Genomic DNA, 16641 nt, shown 5'->3' on the forward strand with positions numbered 1-16641 from the left:
GTCTCTCAGGGACCCAGATGTCTTTCTGGGGAACTCCTGCCCCTGGTCCTTGATCCTGGACAGGACAGCTCCCTGTGGCCTGGGCTAATTGAGGAGAGAATTTGAGGGAATTGCTCACCGTGGCTGGAGACATGGAACCCTCACCTCATCCCCCTGTGACTCAGGCTCAGACTCCTTTCCTCCCCGCTGTGGCCTCTTTGGGTTTAAATCTCATTTGCCCTTTAGAGTCATGGCAAGGAGTCCACCCCGTGGTCTCTCAAGCTCTAACCTGGCAGTGTTAACGCTGGGGCCATCTGCAAGTTGGCGGGGTCTGGCAAGAGGCAGGCCCCCCAGGCACCCTGCGGCCTCCAGCGAGTCACAGTGCATTAGGCCTGCGTTTCCTGCCTCGCTAAGGGGAAGAGGAAATGTTGCCTGCAGTGCAGTCTCGTCACCCACGCTTTGAGTAGAGCCCACTGGGGTATTTGGCTCAAGAAATAGTAGTTTATTATTTTCAGAGCCTCGGATAAGATCGGGTCCTAGAATTTTTTGAGATGAGTGGAAGTCGGGTGGAGGGGTGCCCACTGCCAGGCTCCCACTCCCCACCTTCCCCTTCTGTTTGGCAGGGGCTCCGGCTCCTGGGCCTGCCTGCTTCTGGCCGCTCCTGTTCCCCCGCCAGACAGCTCCCTTCTCCCCACAGGTCGCGCCAAGACCTTCCGCCTGAAACTGCCGGCCATGCTGGCTTTAACAGCCCGGGAGTCCTCGGGGAGGACGGGTCGCACAGGCACTGGCGGCGCGGGGGCCGCGGGGGCCGTGGTGGTGGACGTGGACCTGGACCTGACGCCCGCGGCGCCCAGCAGCGAGTCGTTGGCCCTGGACGAGGTGCCGGCCATGGACAACCACGTGGCAGGGCTCCGGCCCACGGAGGAGCGACGGGCGCTGGTGGCCCCCAGCTCCCCGCCCTCCTGCGAGCCAGGCCCGCACCCATCGCCCCAGGCGCCCCAGGCGCAGGGCCTCAACCCCGAGGCGTCGGGCTCTACCTGCAGCCTGGCCCGGACCCGCTCCCGGGAGAGCTGCGCCAGCGTGCGCCGCGCCTCCTCAGCCGACGACATTGAGGCCATGCGCGCTGGGGTGCTGCCCCCGCCCCCGCGCCACGCCAGCACCGGTGAGGGCACCTCCCCACCCGCCACCGGTGAGAGCATCTCCCCACCCCCGCCAGCCGGCCCAGTTCCAGGACCGTAGCTTCCTGGTCTCCACCCGTCCAGGGTGCTTGGGGGATGGAAACCCCATTCACGCCTGTTTAATCCCACTGAATGCCCATCCATCGCGGTTCATTCGTGCAGGCTCAGAGCCTGCTGGGCCCATGAAGCTGGCTCCCGCTGGGGTCCTGGAGCAGGGGTGGCCTGGGGGAGTCTGAAGGGCAGGACAGCATCTGGGGCCCTCCCCCTACTTGGCCCTCTGGCGGGGTCTCAGTGCCCTTGAACAGAGCCTGCGGGAGGCTTCTCCTCCTCTGCCGTCTCCTAGTTGATCAACGTGTGCTTCCCTTAAGTGGGGAGGAGTCTGGCCTGTTTCTCGGGGACTCTGCCCCAGCTCTTGAGCTGGCTTCCATGACACACTGACCCCCATGGCCTGGCTCCTGCAGGCCTGGCCTCCACCACAGTGTCATGCCGGCCCCTGCCTGCCACCCACACCCCACTCTCCGCCCCCCCCCCAGGGCCATGCACCCCCTGCCTGCCACCCACACCCCACTCTCCCCCACCCCAGGGCCATGCACCCCCTGTCTGCCACCCACACCCCACTCTCCCCCACCCCAGGGCCATGCACTCCCTGCCTGCCACCCTGACTCCGCTTTCCCCTCACCCCAGGGGCCATGCACCCCCTGCGCAGTGGCCTGCTTAATTCCACATCAGATTCGGACCTCGTGCGCTACCGCACCATTAGCAAGATCCCCCAAATCACCCTCAACTTTGTGGACCTCAAGGGCGACCCCTTCCTGGCTTCGCCCTCCAGCGACCGGGAGATCATAGCACCCAAGATAAAGGAGCGGACCCACAATGTCACGGAGAAGGTCACCCAGGTAGGTGCCCAGTCCCTGGCTCTCCCCTCAGCTTGCAGGAGCTCAGAAGGGGTGGTTGTGGGCTGTGGTTAAAGGTGGGGAGGAGGGGGCCACAGTGAGGGCCTCTTGAGGGTGGGCAGACCTGCTGGCTAGGGGTGGGGGTGGGGGTTTCAGAGCTGGGGTGAGAGGACAGACAGTCTGGGAGGTCCTGGAGAAAGGGAGACTGGAGGACAGGTGGCTTTGGGACAGGATGGGTACAGAGAACAGGTTGGTGGGGCTCAGGGGGACGGTGCAGTTGAGGCTGGGTACCTGAGAGGGTCAGGGTGGGTGGGAGAAGGCAGCCACAGGGGCATGACAGGGTCTGTTCTTAGGGTGTCATGAGGGGAGTACTGAGGGGCAACCAAGAGGAGGCTTTGATTAGAAGGGGCCACAGGGGTCAAAGTTGGGGGTCCTGATTCTTCTAGGCCAAGGTGATGATCCAGGGAGAGGGTGGGGGCTGGTGCTAGGGGCCAGGATGGCCTGGAAGTGCCCACCCCTCTTCCCTAGCAAGGTCGGGAGGGGAGGGTATGGTGGTGGGTGTACAGATATGGAGTGATCAAGTCCCTGACTCTGGGGGCTGTGCCCAGCACTACCTGGTGGCAGGGCCAGCCTTGTCTCCTGCCCCTTCCCGGCAGCCAGATCGCCTGCATCACCCTCACTGCCCAGTCCATTCCAGATCCTTCCTCAAGTCCTGGCAGAGGGTGAGAAGCCTGGGACAGGGGGCTCCTGTCCCTTGCCCGCCATGCCTCAATCCCCGTGGCTGCCTCCTGCCCCTTCCACAGCAACTCCCCTAGTTGGCCCGCGTGAGAGCCGCCAGCACCGGCCTCCTCAGCCCTCCTCCTGGCCCCGCTCCCACTGCCTCTGGCTCTCTGGGTCCCTGCCAGGTCTCCAGCCCCTTGGCCTTGAGTCCAGAATGTTCCCCTACATCCCAGGCCCCATATCTGGCTGCCTTTCCCTCTCCCCTCTGGCCGCTGGCTCTGTTATTCCCACCTGGAGCCCTGTTCCTGGCCCTCAGCGTGCGCTTCTGTGTACTTGTGGTCTGTGCGTGTGCGTCTATGTGTCCGGCGTTCCTGGCCCTGCCAGTCTCTCCATCTCTGGCCGTCTGTCTGACTGGCTGGCTGGGTGCTGGACTGGCGGGCGGGGGTGTTGGGGAGACCATTAATCTGTGGTGACAGGCCGGGCTGCTGGGGGAGGGGGAGGGGTGCGGGCTGCAGGAGCGGCTGCAGCAGGAGCCCAGAGCGGCTGCGGGGGAGGGGGCCGCTGGCCGGGCTGGCGGGGTGGGGGTGGGGACGGGGAGGAGGAGGGGCGGGCCCAGGAGCCGAGGTTCTGACCGCGGAGCCGCCACTGGGCTGGCGGCAGGCAGAGCGCAGCACCTTGGCAGCCGGGCCTGTACCAGGGGGCCATGCGCAGCCTGAGCCAGGCGGGCTGCTGTCCACGCTCGCTGCCAGGGTGACCCCAGCCCTGGGGCCCAGCCCCAGCAACCCTGGCTTCATTCCAGAGGCTGCCCTGGGAGCCAGGCCGCCAGTCTCTGGGGCGCAGCCTGGGCTGGGACTGCTGCTGGGGCGCAGGTGAGGCGCTGGCTGGGCTCTCGGGCCCCAGGGCAGGCAGGCTGGGGGGAGCCAGGTCCTCCATGGCGGCCTCCGCCAGGAAGGCGAGCGGGACTGGGGCTCTGCAGCCCAGGGCCCAGAAGGGCCGGGTCAGGCGGGCCGTGCGCATCTCCAGCCTGGTGGCCCAGGAGGTAGGTGACCCCCCAGCCCCTCCCTCTCCCTTCCAGGCTGGGGCACTGATTCAGGATGCAGTCCAGAGGAGCGACTCTGGCTCCAGGCCGGAGAGAGCTGCTGAGAAGCAGGACAGTTTGGGGAGCCAGAGGGTCCGCAGCCCTGCTCATCCCACTCCTGGCTCCAGGTTGCTCTTCCCCAGGCCTGCTGGGCTTGGCAGACAGTAGTTTTCTTGCCAGGACTTTCCTCTCCGAGGGCCTCCATGGCCCATACTCTTCTAGCTCAAAATGCTCCGGGAGGGGAGGAAGAGTAGGAATAAAATGGGTGCCCAGGGAGGAGGGCGGGAGACGGAGGAGAGGAGCCTGCCTCCCCCTCCCACCACACCTCCTGCAGTGGGCAGCGGCCAGGCCTGGCCTGGAAGCCATGGGCTCCACTGCTCCTCTTCTCCATGTGCTGGGGGTGGGCCAGTGGTGGTGAGGGAGGCGCGGGCTGCTTCGGTGGTCCAGGCTTTGGGGCTGGAGTCTGAGGAGGGCGGGGTCAGAGGACAATGGATGCGGTGAGGGTAGCTGAACTGAGGCACCTGGCTCACCTGGGACAGCCTGAGCTGCCCCAGGTCCCCTAGGCTGATGACTCTGTAGGTACCTTCTGGGAGCCACCTTTCCATCCCATGTCAGAGAGCCTGGAGCAAGCTGGGGAGGGCGGCAGAGGGGGTGTTGGAGGTGGCTCAAGGGTGAGTCTGAGGATCCCACCGCTGCCACCACCACCTGGCAACACTCTCTGCCTTGGCTCATGTGCTCCTCCCAGCTCGGGGACAGGTATGGGGGGACTCCTTCCCACCCACAGGTGAGGATCCAGGATTTGGCTTAAGTGGGCTTCGGTATCCTGTGGGTCAAAGGAGGTTACACACCTGGCCCAAGGCCATGCAGTACACTGGTGGTTGCAGAGCTGGGCCTGGCTCCCGTGAGATGAGGTCTGCAGGTCCAGGTCTTGTGTCCAGGCTTGCCCCTTGAGTGTGCGTGTGTGCGTTAGGGTGGTGGTGGTCCTGCTGTGGGCAGACCTCAGGGACCAGGTCTCTGTTATCAGGCGTGGTTTTGCCTCTCAGGCACTTGGAGGAGACCCATGGCGGGGGGAGGGGGCAGTTACCTTATATCGTCCCTTGTCTGCAGGGGCCCTGGTCAGTTCCTTTTTTCCCAATCCCCACCTGACCCTGGAAAGGCCACTGCCCCATGCTCTCTGCCTTAAGGAGCAGGCAACTTGGGCTGAAGGCAGGGCAGAGTGGGGACCTGGAAGCCACACGCTCCCTCCCCTGCCTCGGCCCCAGCTGCTCCTTCCACCCATCATGTGCCTTTGGAGCCCTGTGGCCAGCCCAGGGTGGACCAACCCCTAACTATTGCCTGTCTGAACTTCCAGTTACTTCTTCTAAGGCGATGTTCTCCAAACAGTCCCTTTGGTGAGGGGGGGCCCAGGGGATTCCCAGCTTGAATGTGAGTAGGACTCTTTGAGGCTCCACCCACCATGGCCCTCCCCAGCCCAGAGGCCTGAGGACAGAGTGGGGTGGAGGTGGCGGGGGGAGGGACGCTGGCACTCAGTGCTACAGCAGCAGGGCTGGCAACCTTGGCTCTCAGGGTGGGCCAGGACGGGAGAGCTTGGGGAGGGGCTCCGGGTTGAATCAAATGTCTGTGAGAGGATTCTCAGGGGCAGGGGGAGGCCATAGGGAGATGCACAGAGGCTCCTGGGACAGGGGGAAGCTGGCCTCAGCTCTTCCTAGTTTGGCTTGGGGAGAAATCGTGGCGTGCCTACTGCGACCTGGTCTGGGTGGCCAGCTGCCTCTGCCTGCTGTTGTGGGGCAGGATGTGAAGGTGAGCCTCTGCTGGCTGTCTGCGTCACTTCTGGACGTCTGCCCGTGTGCGTGTCCCTCTGTGTACGTGTAGGCACGTCTCTGCTGGGTGAGGTCTTCTGCGTGCCTTTGTAGGAGTGTGAGAGGGCTGCCCTGGGCCAGGCGAGAGGGGGCTGCAGGAGCAGGCATGGGGTGTTTTAGTCTCTCTCCCCTGGGGGCCAAGGGGCCCGAGTCTGGATGGCTGGTATCCTTGGGCCAGTGGCATGGACGGAGGCCATGCTGTGTGTGTGGGTGTATGTGTGTGTGGGGCTGTTGGGGAGATGTGGGCAAGATCGGATGGGAGTCACACCCCCAGGCAGGGGTCTGTGTTGCTGGTGGGAGCCATTCTGGGCGTTACTGCATGGTGCCCTGGACTTGGAGCCAGGTTTGGGGAACTGGAGTGCCCAGATTGAGGGGTGGTCAGTGGCTGTGCATTCTGATCAAAACATTTTGGCCTCCCTCCTTACTCTGCTTGGCCTCTTCTCTGGAGGCTCCAACAGAGATGTCACCTGCTCCCACCCTGGAGGTCCCGTGGCCTGCCCTCCCCGCTCCCGCCTCCAGTTGGACACCACCCCCTCACCGCCACCTTCCCTGCCTGTCCAGGTCCTGTCCCTGGGGGCGGACGTGCTGCCCGAGTACAAGCTGCAGGCGCCGCGCATCCACCGCTGGACCATCCTGCACTACAGCCCCTTCAAGGCCGTGTGGGACTGGCTCATCCTGCTGCTGGTCATCTACACGGCCGTCTTCACGCCCTACTCAGCCGCCTTCCTGCTGAAGGAGACGGAGGAGGGCCCGGTGGCCCCTGACTGCGGCTACGCCTGCCAGCCCCTGGCCGTGGTGGACCTCATTGTGGACATCATGTTCATCGTGGACATCCTCATCAACTTCCGGACCACCTACGTCAACGCCAACGAGGAGGTGGTCAGCCACCCGGGCCGCATCGCCGTCCACTACTTCAAGGGCTGGTTCCTCATTGACATGGTGGCCGCCATCCCCTTCGACCTGCTCATCTTTGGCTCCGGCTCGGAGGAGGTGGGCTGGCGGGGAGGCCGGGGCGGGGGGAGAGCAGAGGCCTCTGGAGGGTGTGGGAGAAGGTGAGGAGGTGGTGGGGTGAAGGGGTGGCTAGAAAGAGGGCTGCAGGGGCCTGGAGGCCGCCCCCGCTGGCTCATGCCAGTCCCTGCCTACCCCAGCCACGCGCCAGACGCAGAGGTCCAGAGGGGGTGCTTTCTTCTCATTTGTCTATCCAAAGAGGCCACTTCTTCTAATTCACAGATAAGTGCCCTGGGCGCCAGTGGGACCTCTGGCCAGGCACCGTAGGGTGGGTGCTGCACCTTTCTAAGCCTCAGTTTCCTCATTCTCACCATGGGGGCCATGAACCCTTTGTCCCAAAGCTAGCGCCAAGATTAGCAGGACACTGTGCTGGGCTCAGTGGGAGGTGCTTCAATTATTAGGAGGAAGTTCTGGGAGGAAGTCTTTGGGGACCTTTCCTCTGATGTCCCCCGAGGGTTGCGGTGCCTCCACTTTCCATTGGCCCCACGTGGACTATCTCCTCCTACCCCAGCTCATCGGGCTGCTGAAGACGGCGCGGCTGCTGCGGCTGGTGCGCGTGGCCCGGAAGCTGGACCGCTACTCGGAGTACGGGGCAGCCGTGCTCTTCCTGCTCATGTGCACTTTTGCGCTCATCGCGCACTGGCTGGCCTGCATCTGGTACGCCATCGGCAACATGGAGCAGCCGCATATGGACTCTCGCATCGGCTGGCTGTACAACCTGGGCGACCAGATTGGCAAGCCCTACAACAGCAGCGGCCTGGGCGGCCCCTCCATCAAGGACAAGTATGTCACGGCCCTCTACTTCACCTTCAGCAGCCTCACCAGCGTGGGCTTTGGCAACGTCTCCCCCAACACCAACTCAGAGAAGATCTTCTCCATCTGCGTCATGCTCATCGGCTGTGAGTGTGCGCTGGGTGTGGGCAGAGCCCCAGGTGGAGGAAAGGGTAGATGCTTGGGGGCGCCAACTAGGGCCCTGGGACTTGGAGACTCCAGGGCCACTATCATGGTGTGTTTGGGGGCTGGGACACTGGGGTAGGACACAGGGGCACAGGCAGAGCCCAAGGGCATGCAGGCCTGGGCTTCTGTGTTTGTGACTCTTGCGTGTACGCTCACATGCATGTGTCCTTGACTGGTGCAGGGGCGGGCAGGTTCCTTGGATGCTGACAGCCCCACTCACCCCCGCCCCCAGCCCTCATGTACGCCAGCATCTTTGGCAACGTGTCGGCCATCATCCAGCGGCTGTACTCGGGTACAGCCCGCTACCACACGCAGATGCTCCGGGTGCGTGAGTTCATCCGCTTCCACCAGATCCCCAACCCGCTGCGCCAGCGCCTCGAGGAGTACTTCCAGCACGCCTGGTCCTACACCAACGGCATCGACATGAACGCGGTGAGGCCCCTGGCTTGTAGAAGGCTTGTTGGTGGGCTGAAGGGAGCGGAGTGGCGGTGGGAACGCCTCTAGGTGCGGTGATCACACCTCACAGCCTATGGTTCAGGTGGTCACGGTTAGTGCTTAGAAAGCCCCCGAGAAGTGGTCACCCTCCTTTTGCCCTTGGAGCTCATTTACTGGGAGAGCTCTCACTTTGGGGCAGGCGGCGACCAGCTCTTGCATGAAGCCCATTATGGTTAATCCTTGCAACAGCCCTGCCTGGAACTGCTCTCCCACTGAACACATGAGCAAATGGGGGCCTCGGGCAATGAGGTGGGTCCCCAAGGGTGCCTAGCTAGAAGGAGTGGAGCTGGAATTGGCACCCACGACCTTCCCCCAAACTGGACCCTGATGCTCCTCCCTGGATCTCTGGGTGGGGGTGGGGTGAGGTCCCAGGGTGCTGCGCTGAGCTGGCCCTGCCCCCAGGTGCTGAAGGGCTTCCCGGAGTGCCTGCAGGCCGACATCTGCCTGCACCTGAACCGCTCGCTGCTGCAGCACTGCAAGCCCTTCCGCGGGGCCACCAAGGGCTGCCTGCGGGCCCTGGCCATGAAGTTCAAGACGACACATGCGCCACCGGGGGACACGCTGGTGCACGCGGGGGACCTGCTCACTGCCCTCTATTTCATCTCCCGGGGCTCCATCGAGATCTTGCGGGGTGACATCGTCGTGGCCATCCTGGGTACGGTGGGGACTGGGCGCTGCGCCGGAATGTCTGCCAAGGCCTGGAGCGGTCTGAGCCCTTTGAGGACCCAGATGTGGGGTCTGTGGACCAGGGACTGCTAACAGGGAGCTTGGGCTCCTCTAATTCACCCAAGCTCAGGCCCCAGGGGCCGCAGAGAGGAGCCCCACAGCGGGTAGGCTTGCTGAACGCTGAGGGTTCCCAGACTTTGTTTCCCTTCAGGAGCTCCCCACAGGCAGCGGCACCTGGCTTCCTTAGAGTAGCAGCAAAGCCTGCTCCAAGGTGGGCAGTGGAGGGAGGTTATGCATTTGATTTTACTAAGGAAACGTACTAAGTCTCATGTTATACAACCAGGCCCAGCACAGTCTGCAGAGCAAAGGGAGTCCTGCCCCTCTTGCCCTCTCGCCCCTTCCTGGGCACCTGCCCACCTGGGCGGTGTGCCTGGGCAGGGGACCTCCTGTCTGCTTCCTGTTCCTTCCTTGTCACGGAGGGCCACTTGAGATTTTTAGTTCACAAACACCCCCAAACAGAACCGAAACCAGTTTCTCTACACAACACTAGGTATTTGCTGTGCTAAGCTATGCTGGCTTGTCTTCTTTCAGTAAACAAAATGTGGGCCTCGAGTCCCTACTGCGTTCTGATCTGTAGTCTGAATAACGCTTATGAGGGTGCGGTGACTGGCCAGGGGAGGTTTGGAACATGGGTTTCGGGGGGAGAAGTGGAGTAAGCATCTAAGGCAGCCTGGGCTGTGGGCACAGCGGGTCATCCGGCTGGTCCTGCTGGCTGGTTCCTGGTGTTGCGAGGCAGGGAGAGCCGAGACAGGGAGACCCAGACTCCTGCCTTCACCGCCCAGGCACTGCTGGGAGCTGAGGGAGGAGGGGCTGGCTGGTAGGTCTCTGGCTCTGTGGGCGGGGGCTGGGTGTGGACGATGGGTGAGCATTCGGGAAGACAGGTGCTGCTGTCTGGCTGCTGCCTGCGGCTGAGTCCCCCTCTCCATGGCCTCCAGGGAAGAACGACATTTTTGGAGAGCCTCTGAACCTCTACGCAAGGCCCGGCAAGTCCAACGGGGACGTGCGGGCCCTCACCTACTGCGACCTGCACAAGATCCACCGGGACGACCTGCTGGAGGTGCTGGACATGTACCCCGAGTTCTCCGACCACTTCTGGTCCAGCCTGGAGATCACATTCAACCTGCGAGACGTGAGTGGGCTGCCCCTGCGGGCTGCGCCCGGGGGGCTGCCCTTAAGCTGCCTGCCCTCCTGGGCCTGCTTCCCTGCCTGTCAAAGGGCACAGAGTCTGACCAGGAGGTGAAAACCCCGCCTCCGCCCTTGTCCTGAGGCAGCGGTCAGGGCAGCGCCCCCCCATCTCCGTTAATGAGGGGTTTGAGCCTGACCCCGGGCAGGGTGGGTGGCGTGGAAGGGCCCTGACACCTGCCTTGGTTCCAGACCAACATGATCCCCGGCTCTCCCGGCAGCGCGGAGCTAGAGGGTGGCTTCAACCGGCAACGCAAGCGCAAGCTGTCTTTCCGCAGGCGCACCGACAAGGGTGAGGCGGGGGCGGGGCAGGCGGGTCCAGTTGAGGAGGGGACAGGGTGGAGGGAGGGGGGGCTTGGGCAGGGTCCAGGCAGGTGGATGGAGGGCAGAGGATGGGGTCCAGGTGACAAGGAGGAGGGCGGAGCTCGGGGTCCAGTAGTATCGCTCTGTCCTGGCTCCACAGACATTCCTGCCTCTACCTTCAATGCTCCCTACTCCTCACCTTAACTGTCCAAACTTAGCCTGTCTTTTCAGGCCACTTGAACTGTCACCTCCTCCAGGAAGCCCTCTGCCCTCACAGCAGGGGCGCGCCTGAGCTTCTTTGGTCCTCCCAGGGCTGGTGTCTGGGTGGATGCTGCCTTGAACTGATGAGGGGAGAAGAGACAGGACAAAGGAGAGCAAGGGGGCAGGACCTGGGCTGAGGACCCGGGGACCCAGAGGGGCCCGCCCAGCGTTGCTGCTGCCCATCTTAGGCAGCCAGTGGCTGGAGAGGACCTGGGCCTGTTGCCCAGGGAAGACACCCCAGGGTGGCCTGCCACAGCCCTCTTCCGGGCCTGCTCTGGTTCCCCCTCTCCCCCCTTTCCTGCCTCTCCACTCTGATTTCCTCCATGCCTCCTGCTCTCTCTGAGGCCCGTTCTCTGTTTCTGACAGACCCGGAGCAGCCAGGGGAGGTGTCGGCCTTGGGGCCAGGCCGGGTGGGGGCAGCGCCTAGTGGCCGGGGCCGGCCAGGGGGGCCTTGGGGGGAGAGCCCGTCCAGTGGCCCCTCCAGCCCTGAGAGCAGTGACGACGAAGGCCCAGGCCGCAGCTCCAGCCCCCTCCGCCTGGTGCCCTTCTCCAGCCCCAGACCCCCTGGAGAGCTGCCGGGTGGGGAGCCCTTGACTGAGGACTGTGAGAAGAGCAGTGACACTTGTAACCCACTGTCAGGTAGGGCGAGGGCTGAGTGGGGAAGGGGGGGCGTGGCGTCTGTCCTGGCCTCCCTCACCCAGCTTTCTGGCTCCAGGGGCCTTCTCAGGAGTGTCCAACATCTTCAGCTTCTGGGGGGACAGTCGGGGCCGCCAGTACCAGGAGCTGCCTCGATGCCCCGCCCCCGCCCCTGCCCCAAGCCTCCTCAACATCCCTCTTTCCAGCCCCGGCCGGCGGTCCCGGGGCGATGTGGAGAGCAGGCTGGATGCCCTCCAGAGGCAGCTCAACAGGTGAGGGCAGCCCCTGGGGTCCAGCCGAGCGCCAGCTGTGTGTTGGGGGTCTGTGAGTTGTGTGGTGCGGGATATTGCAGTGTGATCTCTGGGTTCCTGGCTGTATTGTATGGAGATTGGAGAGTGTGCTCTGTCTAGGCCTGCCCGAGTGTCCCATTCAGAGCTGAGCCAGGGGCTGACATACCTGGGGTTGACCAGCTGGCCCATCAAGAGTGTCTCAAAGTCACAGTTACTGATGTCTCCGCTTCCCCGAGACCCAGAGCATCCTCCTTCTTGCCCCAGGCTGGAGACACGGCTCAGTGCAGACATGGCCACCATCCTGCAGCTGCTACAGAGGCAGATGACGCTGGTCCCGCCCACCTACAGTGCTGTGACCACCCCCGGCCCCGGCCCCACCTCTACCTGCCCCCTGCTGCCTGTCAGCCCCATCCCCACCCTCACCCAGTACTCCCTTTCTCAGGTGAGTTCCAAACCCCCTTCCGCCATGGCACCACAGCCCTGCCTTTTCTGAGCCAGTGCCACCCTAACCGGCTTTGCTGCCCTTTCTGCTTAGCCGTGGGCCCCAGCCTCTCCCAGGCTGTGCTCCTAAAGGAGGGCAGCCCCAGGAGCTGTGGGCACAGGGCAAAGCAGCAGAGCCCCCAAACCAAGGTCCCCAGGCAGCTGGGCAGAGGCACGAGCAGGCTGAGTGGTGTGGGCTCCCTTATGCCGCCGGAGGGCCCGATCTGCTCATGATGCCTGTGTCGTGACCACCAGTGGTCTTCAGGGGATACTAATTGACCCCATGGCCTGGTAGTCAGTGCTGAGTGCCAGTGAGCCCTCGGGACAGGGTCCCAGGTCTCTGGTGTGAGGGGCATCCTCAGACCTGACTGTTGCAGCCAGTGGCTGTCACACTGGCTGCCTTGCAGGGTTGTCCTGAGGGCTTTGGCTAGTTCCTAGGGTAGCTTTCTGGCCCTATTTTCCTCCTCCTGCTGGAGATAGGCCTCTGTTGCCCTTTGTCTTCTCCTGAATGGCTTCCTAACCGGATCTGCCCCTTCCTCTGGCATTTGACGCCCCTCTCCACCTGCCCCCCCCCCGCCCCCCCAAGCTGCTGCCGCCAGCTCCTGTTTTCAGACACAGGGCCCACGCCAGCAAATGTGCCAGTCTACCTTCACAACCTCCCCCGCAGACCTCACACAGACTCGTCAGCACCCGAAAACCCCTCTGCTGGCCCTGTATGCTCCCTGGCCTTCCGCATTTGGTCCCTGAGTTCTTTCTAGATTGGAGGAAGGAACCTTGTTTCTCTTTCTGTCCCAGCTTCTGTCCCAACTCAGGGCCCTTTGTCCTGGGTTGGTTTGGATTCAGCTGCCCCGTTCCTGGGAAGTAGCTGTGGCCTTGAGTTCTCCCCTGTCAGGGAAGCTCCCACAGCTCCCAGCTGCCCGGTTTGGCTCTTGCCCACTGACAGTACATTTATCTACCTCCATCCTCAGAGCCTCCCTTGTGGTCCTTGTCCTGTGCTGCTCTGTCTGCCTTGGCCCTTCAACGTGTCCTCTCCAACCCCTTTCTGTCTTCCTGTCCTCTGCCACCGGATTCTCCCGACCCTCTCCAAACTCTGACCTCCTCTCTACCCACTTGGCTGCATCTCCATCCCCTCCCCCTCTGAGGGCTCCTTGCCTCTTACACTCTCTGTTCTTTGCAGGTTTCCCAGTTCATGGTGTGTGAGGAGCTCCCCCCGGGGGCCCCAGAGCTCCCTCAAGATGGCCCTACTCGACGCCTCTCCCTGCCAGGCCAGCTGGGCGCCCTCACCTCCCAGCCCTTGCACAGACACGGCTCAGACCCAGGCAGTTAGTGGGGTGGCCCAGTGTGGACACGTGGCTCACCTCGGGTTCAGCACACGGCCTGGGCCCCTCCCCTCGGAGGCCCTACCCAGGAGGCCCTGGCCACGAAGGGGAGAGGAACTCAATGGGGAGAGGAACTCAAGGCACAGCCCCTCCCCAGCTCTTGGGACCATCTCCTCCTGCAATGGGCGGGGCAGGGGCAGGGCTGGGCAGTGGACGGGGGTCTGTGGTCCCCCCACTGCTCTGGGGGCAGTAGCTGGTCTAACTGCCTGGTGACACCCCGCCCTAGGCCTTAGGCACTCAAGGACTTTTCTGCTATTTACTGCTCTTATTGTTAAGGATAATAATTAAGGATCATATGAATAATTAATGAAGATGCTGATGACTATGAATAATAAATAATTATCCTGAACTGACTCCAGTGGTGCTGGGAGGGCGTGGCATCAGCATACAGTAGCCTGTGTTCACGTTCACATGTGTCCGTGCATACCGGCCTCTGCAGGAATGAACATGCAGGGCCTGTGGGGGCTGCCTCGCTGAGTGTGGGGTATATGTGGTGGCGGGTATCCCTGGGGCTGACACAGGTCACTGCCAGGGTTTCCTGTCTCTGTGGGGCCCTGGTTTCAGGGAAGCAAAGAACCACCTGAGCTGATTGAATGTAGAGGCAGCCCTGATGGGATGCAGTCCTGATGGGATGCAGTCCTGACAGGATGCAGTCCTGATGGGATATAGTCCTGATGGGAGGCAGTCCTGATGGGATGCAGTTCTGATGGGATGCAGTCCTGACGGGATGCAGTCTTATGGGAAGCAGTCCTGATGGGATGTAGTCCTGATGGGATGCAGTCCTGATGGGATATAGTCCTGATGGGAGGCAGTCCTGATGGGATGCAGTTCTGATGGGATGCAGTCCTGACGAGATGCAGTCCTAATGGGAAGCAGTCCTGATGGGATGTAGTCCTGATGGGATGTAGTCCTGATGGGAGGCAGTCCTGACAGGATGCAGTCCTGATGGGATGCAGTCCTGACAGGATGCAGTCCTGATGGGAGGCAGTCCTGATGGGATATAGTCCTGATGGGAGGCAGTCCTGATGGGATATAGTCCTGATGGGAGGCAGTCCTGATGGGATGTAGTCCTCATGGGATGTAGTCCTGATGGGATGTAGTCCTGATGGGAGGCAGTCCTGATGGGATGTAGTTCTGATGGGAGGCAGTCCTGATGGGATGTAGTCCTGATGGGATGTAGTCCTGATGGGATGTAGTCCTGATGGGATATAGTCCTGATGGGATGTAGTCCTGATGGGATATAGTCCTGATGGGAGGCAGTCCTGATGGGATGTAGTCCTGATGGGAGGCAGTCCTGATGGGATGTAGTCCTGATGGGATGTAGTCCTGATGGGATGTAGTCCTGATGGGATATAGTCCTGATGGGATGTAGTCCTGATGGGATATAGTCCTGATGGGAGGCAGTCCTGATGGGATGTAGTCCTGATGGGAGGCAGTCCTGATGGGATGCAGTCCTGATGGGAGGCAGTCCTGATGGGATATAGTCCTGATGGGATGTAGTCCTGATCGGAGGCAGTCCTGATGGGAAGCAGTCCTGATCGGAGGCAGTCCTGATGGGAAGCAGTCCTGATGGGATGTAGTCCTGATGGGATGTAGTCCTGATGGGATGCAGTCCTGATGGGATGCAGTCCTGATGGGATGTAGTCCTGATGGGAGGCAGTCCTGATGGGAGGCAGTCCTGATGGGATGTAGTCCTGATGGGATGTAGTCCTGATGGGATGTAGTCCTGATGGGATATAGTCCTGATGCGATATAGTCCTGATGGGAGGCAGTCCTGATGGGATGCAGTCCTGATGGGAGGCAGTCCTGATGGGATGTAGTCCTGATGGGAGGCAGTCCTGATGGGAGGCAGTCCTGATGGGATGCAGTCCTGATGGGATGTAGTCCTGATGGGACGCAGTCCTGATGGGAGGCAGTCCTGATGGGATGCAGTCCTGATGGGATATAGTCCTGATGGGATGTAGTCCTGATGGGAGGCAGTCCTGATGGGATGTAGTCCTGATGGGAGGCAGTCCTGATGGGATGTAGTCCTGATGGGAGGCAGTCCTGATGGGATGTAGTCCTGATGGGATATAGTCCTGATGGGATATAGTCCTGATGGGAGGCAGTCCTGATGGGATGTAGTCCTGATGGGAGGCAGTCCTGATGGGATGTAGTCCTGATGGGACGCAGTCCTGATGGGAGGCAGTCCTGATGGGATGCAGTCCTGATGGGATATAGTCCTGATGGGATGCAGTCCTGATGGGAGGCAGTCCTGATGGGATGTAGTCCTGATGGGAGGCAGTCCTGATGGGATGTAGTCCTGATGGGAGGCAGTCCTGATGGGATGTAGTCCTGATGGGATGTAGTCCTGATGGGATGTAGTCCTGATGGGAGGCAGTCCTGATGGGAGGCAGTCCTGATGGGATGTAGTCCTGATGGGATGTAGTCCTGATGGGAGGCAGTCCTGATGGGAGGCAGTCCTGATGGGATGTAGTCCTGATGGGATGTAGTCCTGATGGGAGGCAGTCCTGATGGGATGCAGTCCTGATGGGAGGCAGTCCTGATGGGTTGCAGGCCGGTGTCCAGCCCCTCCAGGTCATGTTGCTTTGCTGCCTGGTACTGGTTCCCAAAGCCCTTCCCACACTCACCACTAATGCAGCCATGCTCTTATCTCCTACACAGTTCATAAACCCACTCATGCGGACTGTAACCTGCAGCTGGATTTGGCCTAAGTCTTGGCCCATGACCCCCAGTGGTTCTCAACCTTCCTATTGCTGCGACCCTTTAATACAGTTCCTCATGTTGTGGTGACCCCAAACCATAAAATTATTTTCTTTGCTACTTCATAACTGTAATTTTGCTACTGTTATGAATCGTAATGTAAATATCTGATATGCAGGATGTATTTTCATTGTTCGTGACCCACAGGTTGAGAACCACTGCTTAAACCCTCAACTTGGCCTTATGTTGACCTTAACCTAGATTCTTATGGACCTTATATATGCCAACCCCGCTCTGGGCACACTGGATTCCTAGCCCTGACTAGAGCTTCCTTGGTGTCTGGCTGCAGGTGGGCTCACCTTGATCACCTGATCACCTGTGATCCTTGATCACAGATGAGCTGCCTAAAGAGAGTGGCTCATTCCCATTATTGGGGTAAGAAGTCAGAACACGTTCTGGTGCCCTCACGTGTGCGCAAGTGTGGGTGGGCAGGTGCGTGTGGGCTGCTGGCCCT

At 61.6% G+C, this 16641-nt stretch overlaps 1 protein-coding gene across 6 annotated transcripts in view; it reads left to right on the forward strand.

Moving 5' to 3' along the window:
• Positions 1-13523, forward strand: part of KCNH2 (potassium voltage-gated channel subfamily H member 2) — a 32532-nt gene extending 19009 nt beyond the window's left edge. The window contains exons 4-15 of one of the 6 annotated variants that reach the window (XM_059711499.1): positions 677-1168; positions 1842-2053; positions 6269-6697; positions 7227-7614; positions 7905-8104; positions 8570-8822; positions 9829-10022; positions 10297-10367; positions 11193-11278; positions 11355-11547; positions 11830-12007; positions 13223-13523. In XM_059711499.1, coding sequence (XP_059567482.1) covers positions 677-1168; positions 1842-2053; positions 6269-6697; positions 7227-7614; positions 7905-8104; positions 8570-8822; positions 9829-10022; positions 10297-10367; positions 11193-11278; positions 11355-11547; positions 11830-12007; positions 13223-13372 — 2846 coding nt within the window. In that variant the 3' untranslated portion in view covers positions 13373-13523. Of the gene's footprint in view, positions 1-676; positions 1169-1841; positions 2054-3371; positions 3810-6268; positions 6698-7226; positions 7615-7904; positions 8105-8569; positions 8823-9828; positions 10023-10267; positions 10368-11005; positions 11279-11354; positions 11548-11829; positions 12008-13222 lie in introns of those variants that run through there. The other 5 variants (XM_059711497.1, XM_059711498.1, XM_059711502.1 and 2 more) reach the window with 5 other exon arrangements.
• The last annotated feature ends 3118 nt before the right edge of the window (positions 13524-16641 follow it).

This window comes from Myotis daubentonii, chromosome 10 (assembly GCF_963259705.1).
Source record: "Myotis daubentonii chromosome 10, mMyoDau2.1, whole genome shotgun sequence".
In the NCBI taxonomy this organism is placed as follows: Eukaryota; Metazoa; Chordata; class Mammalia; order Chiroptera; family Vespertilionidae; genus Myotis; species Myotis daubentonii.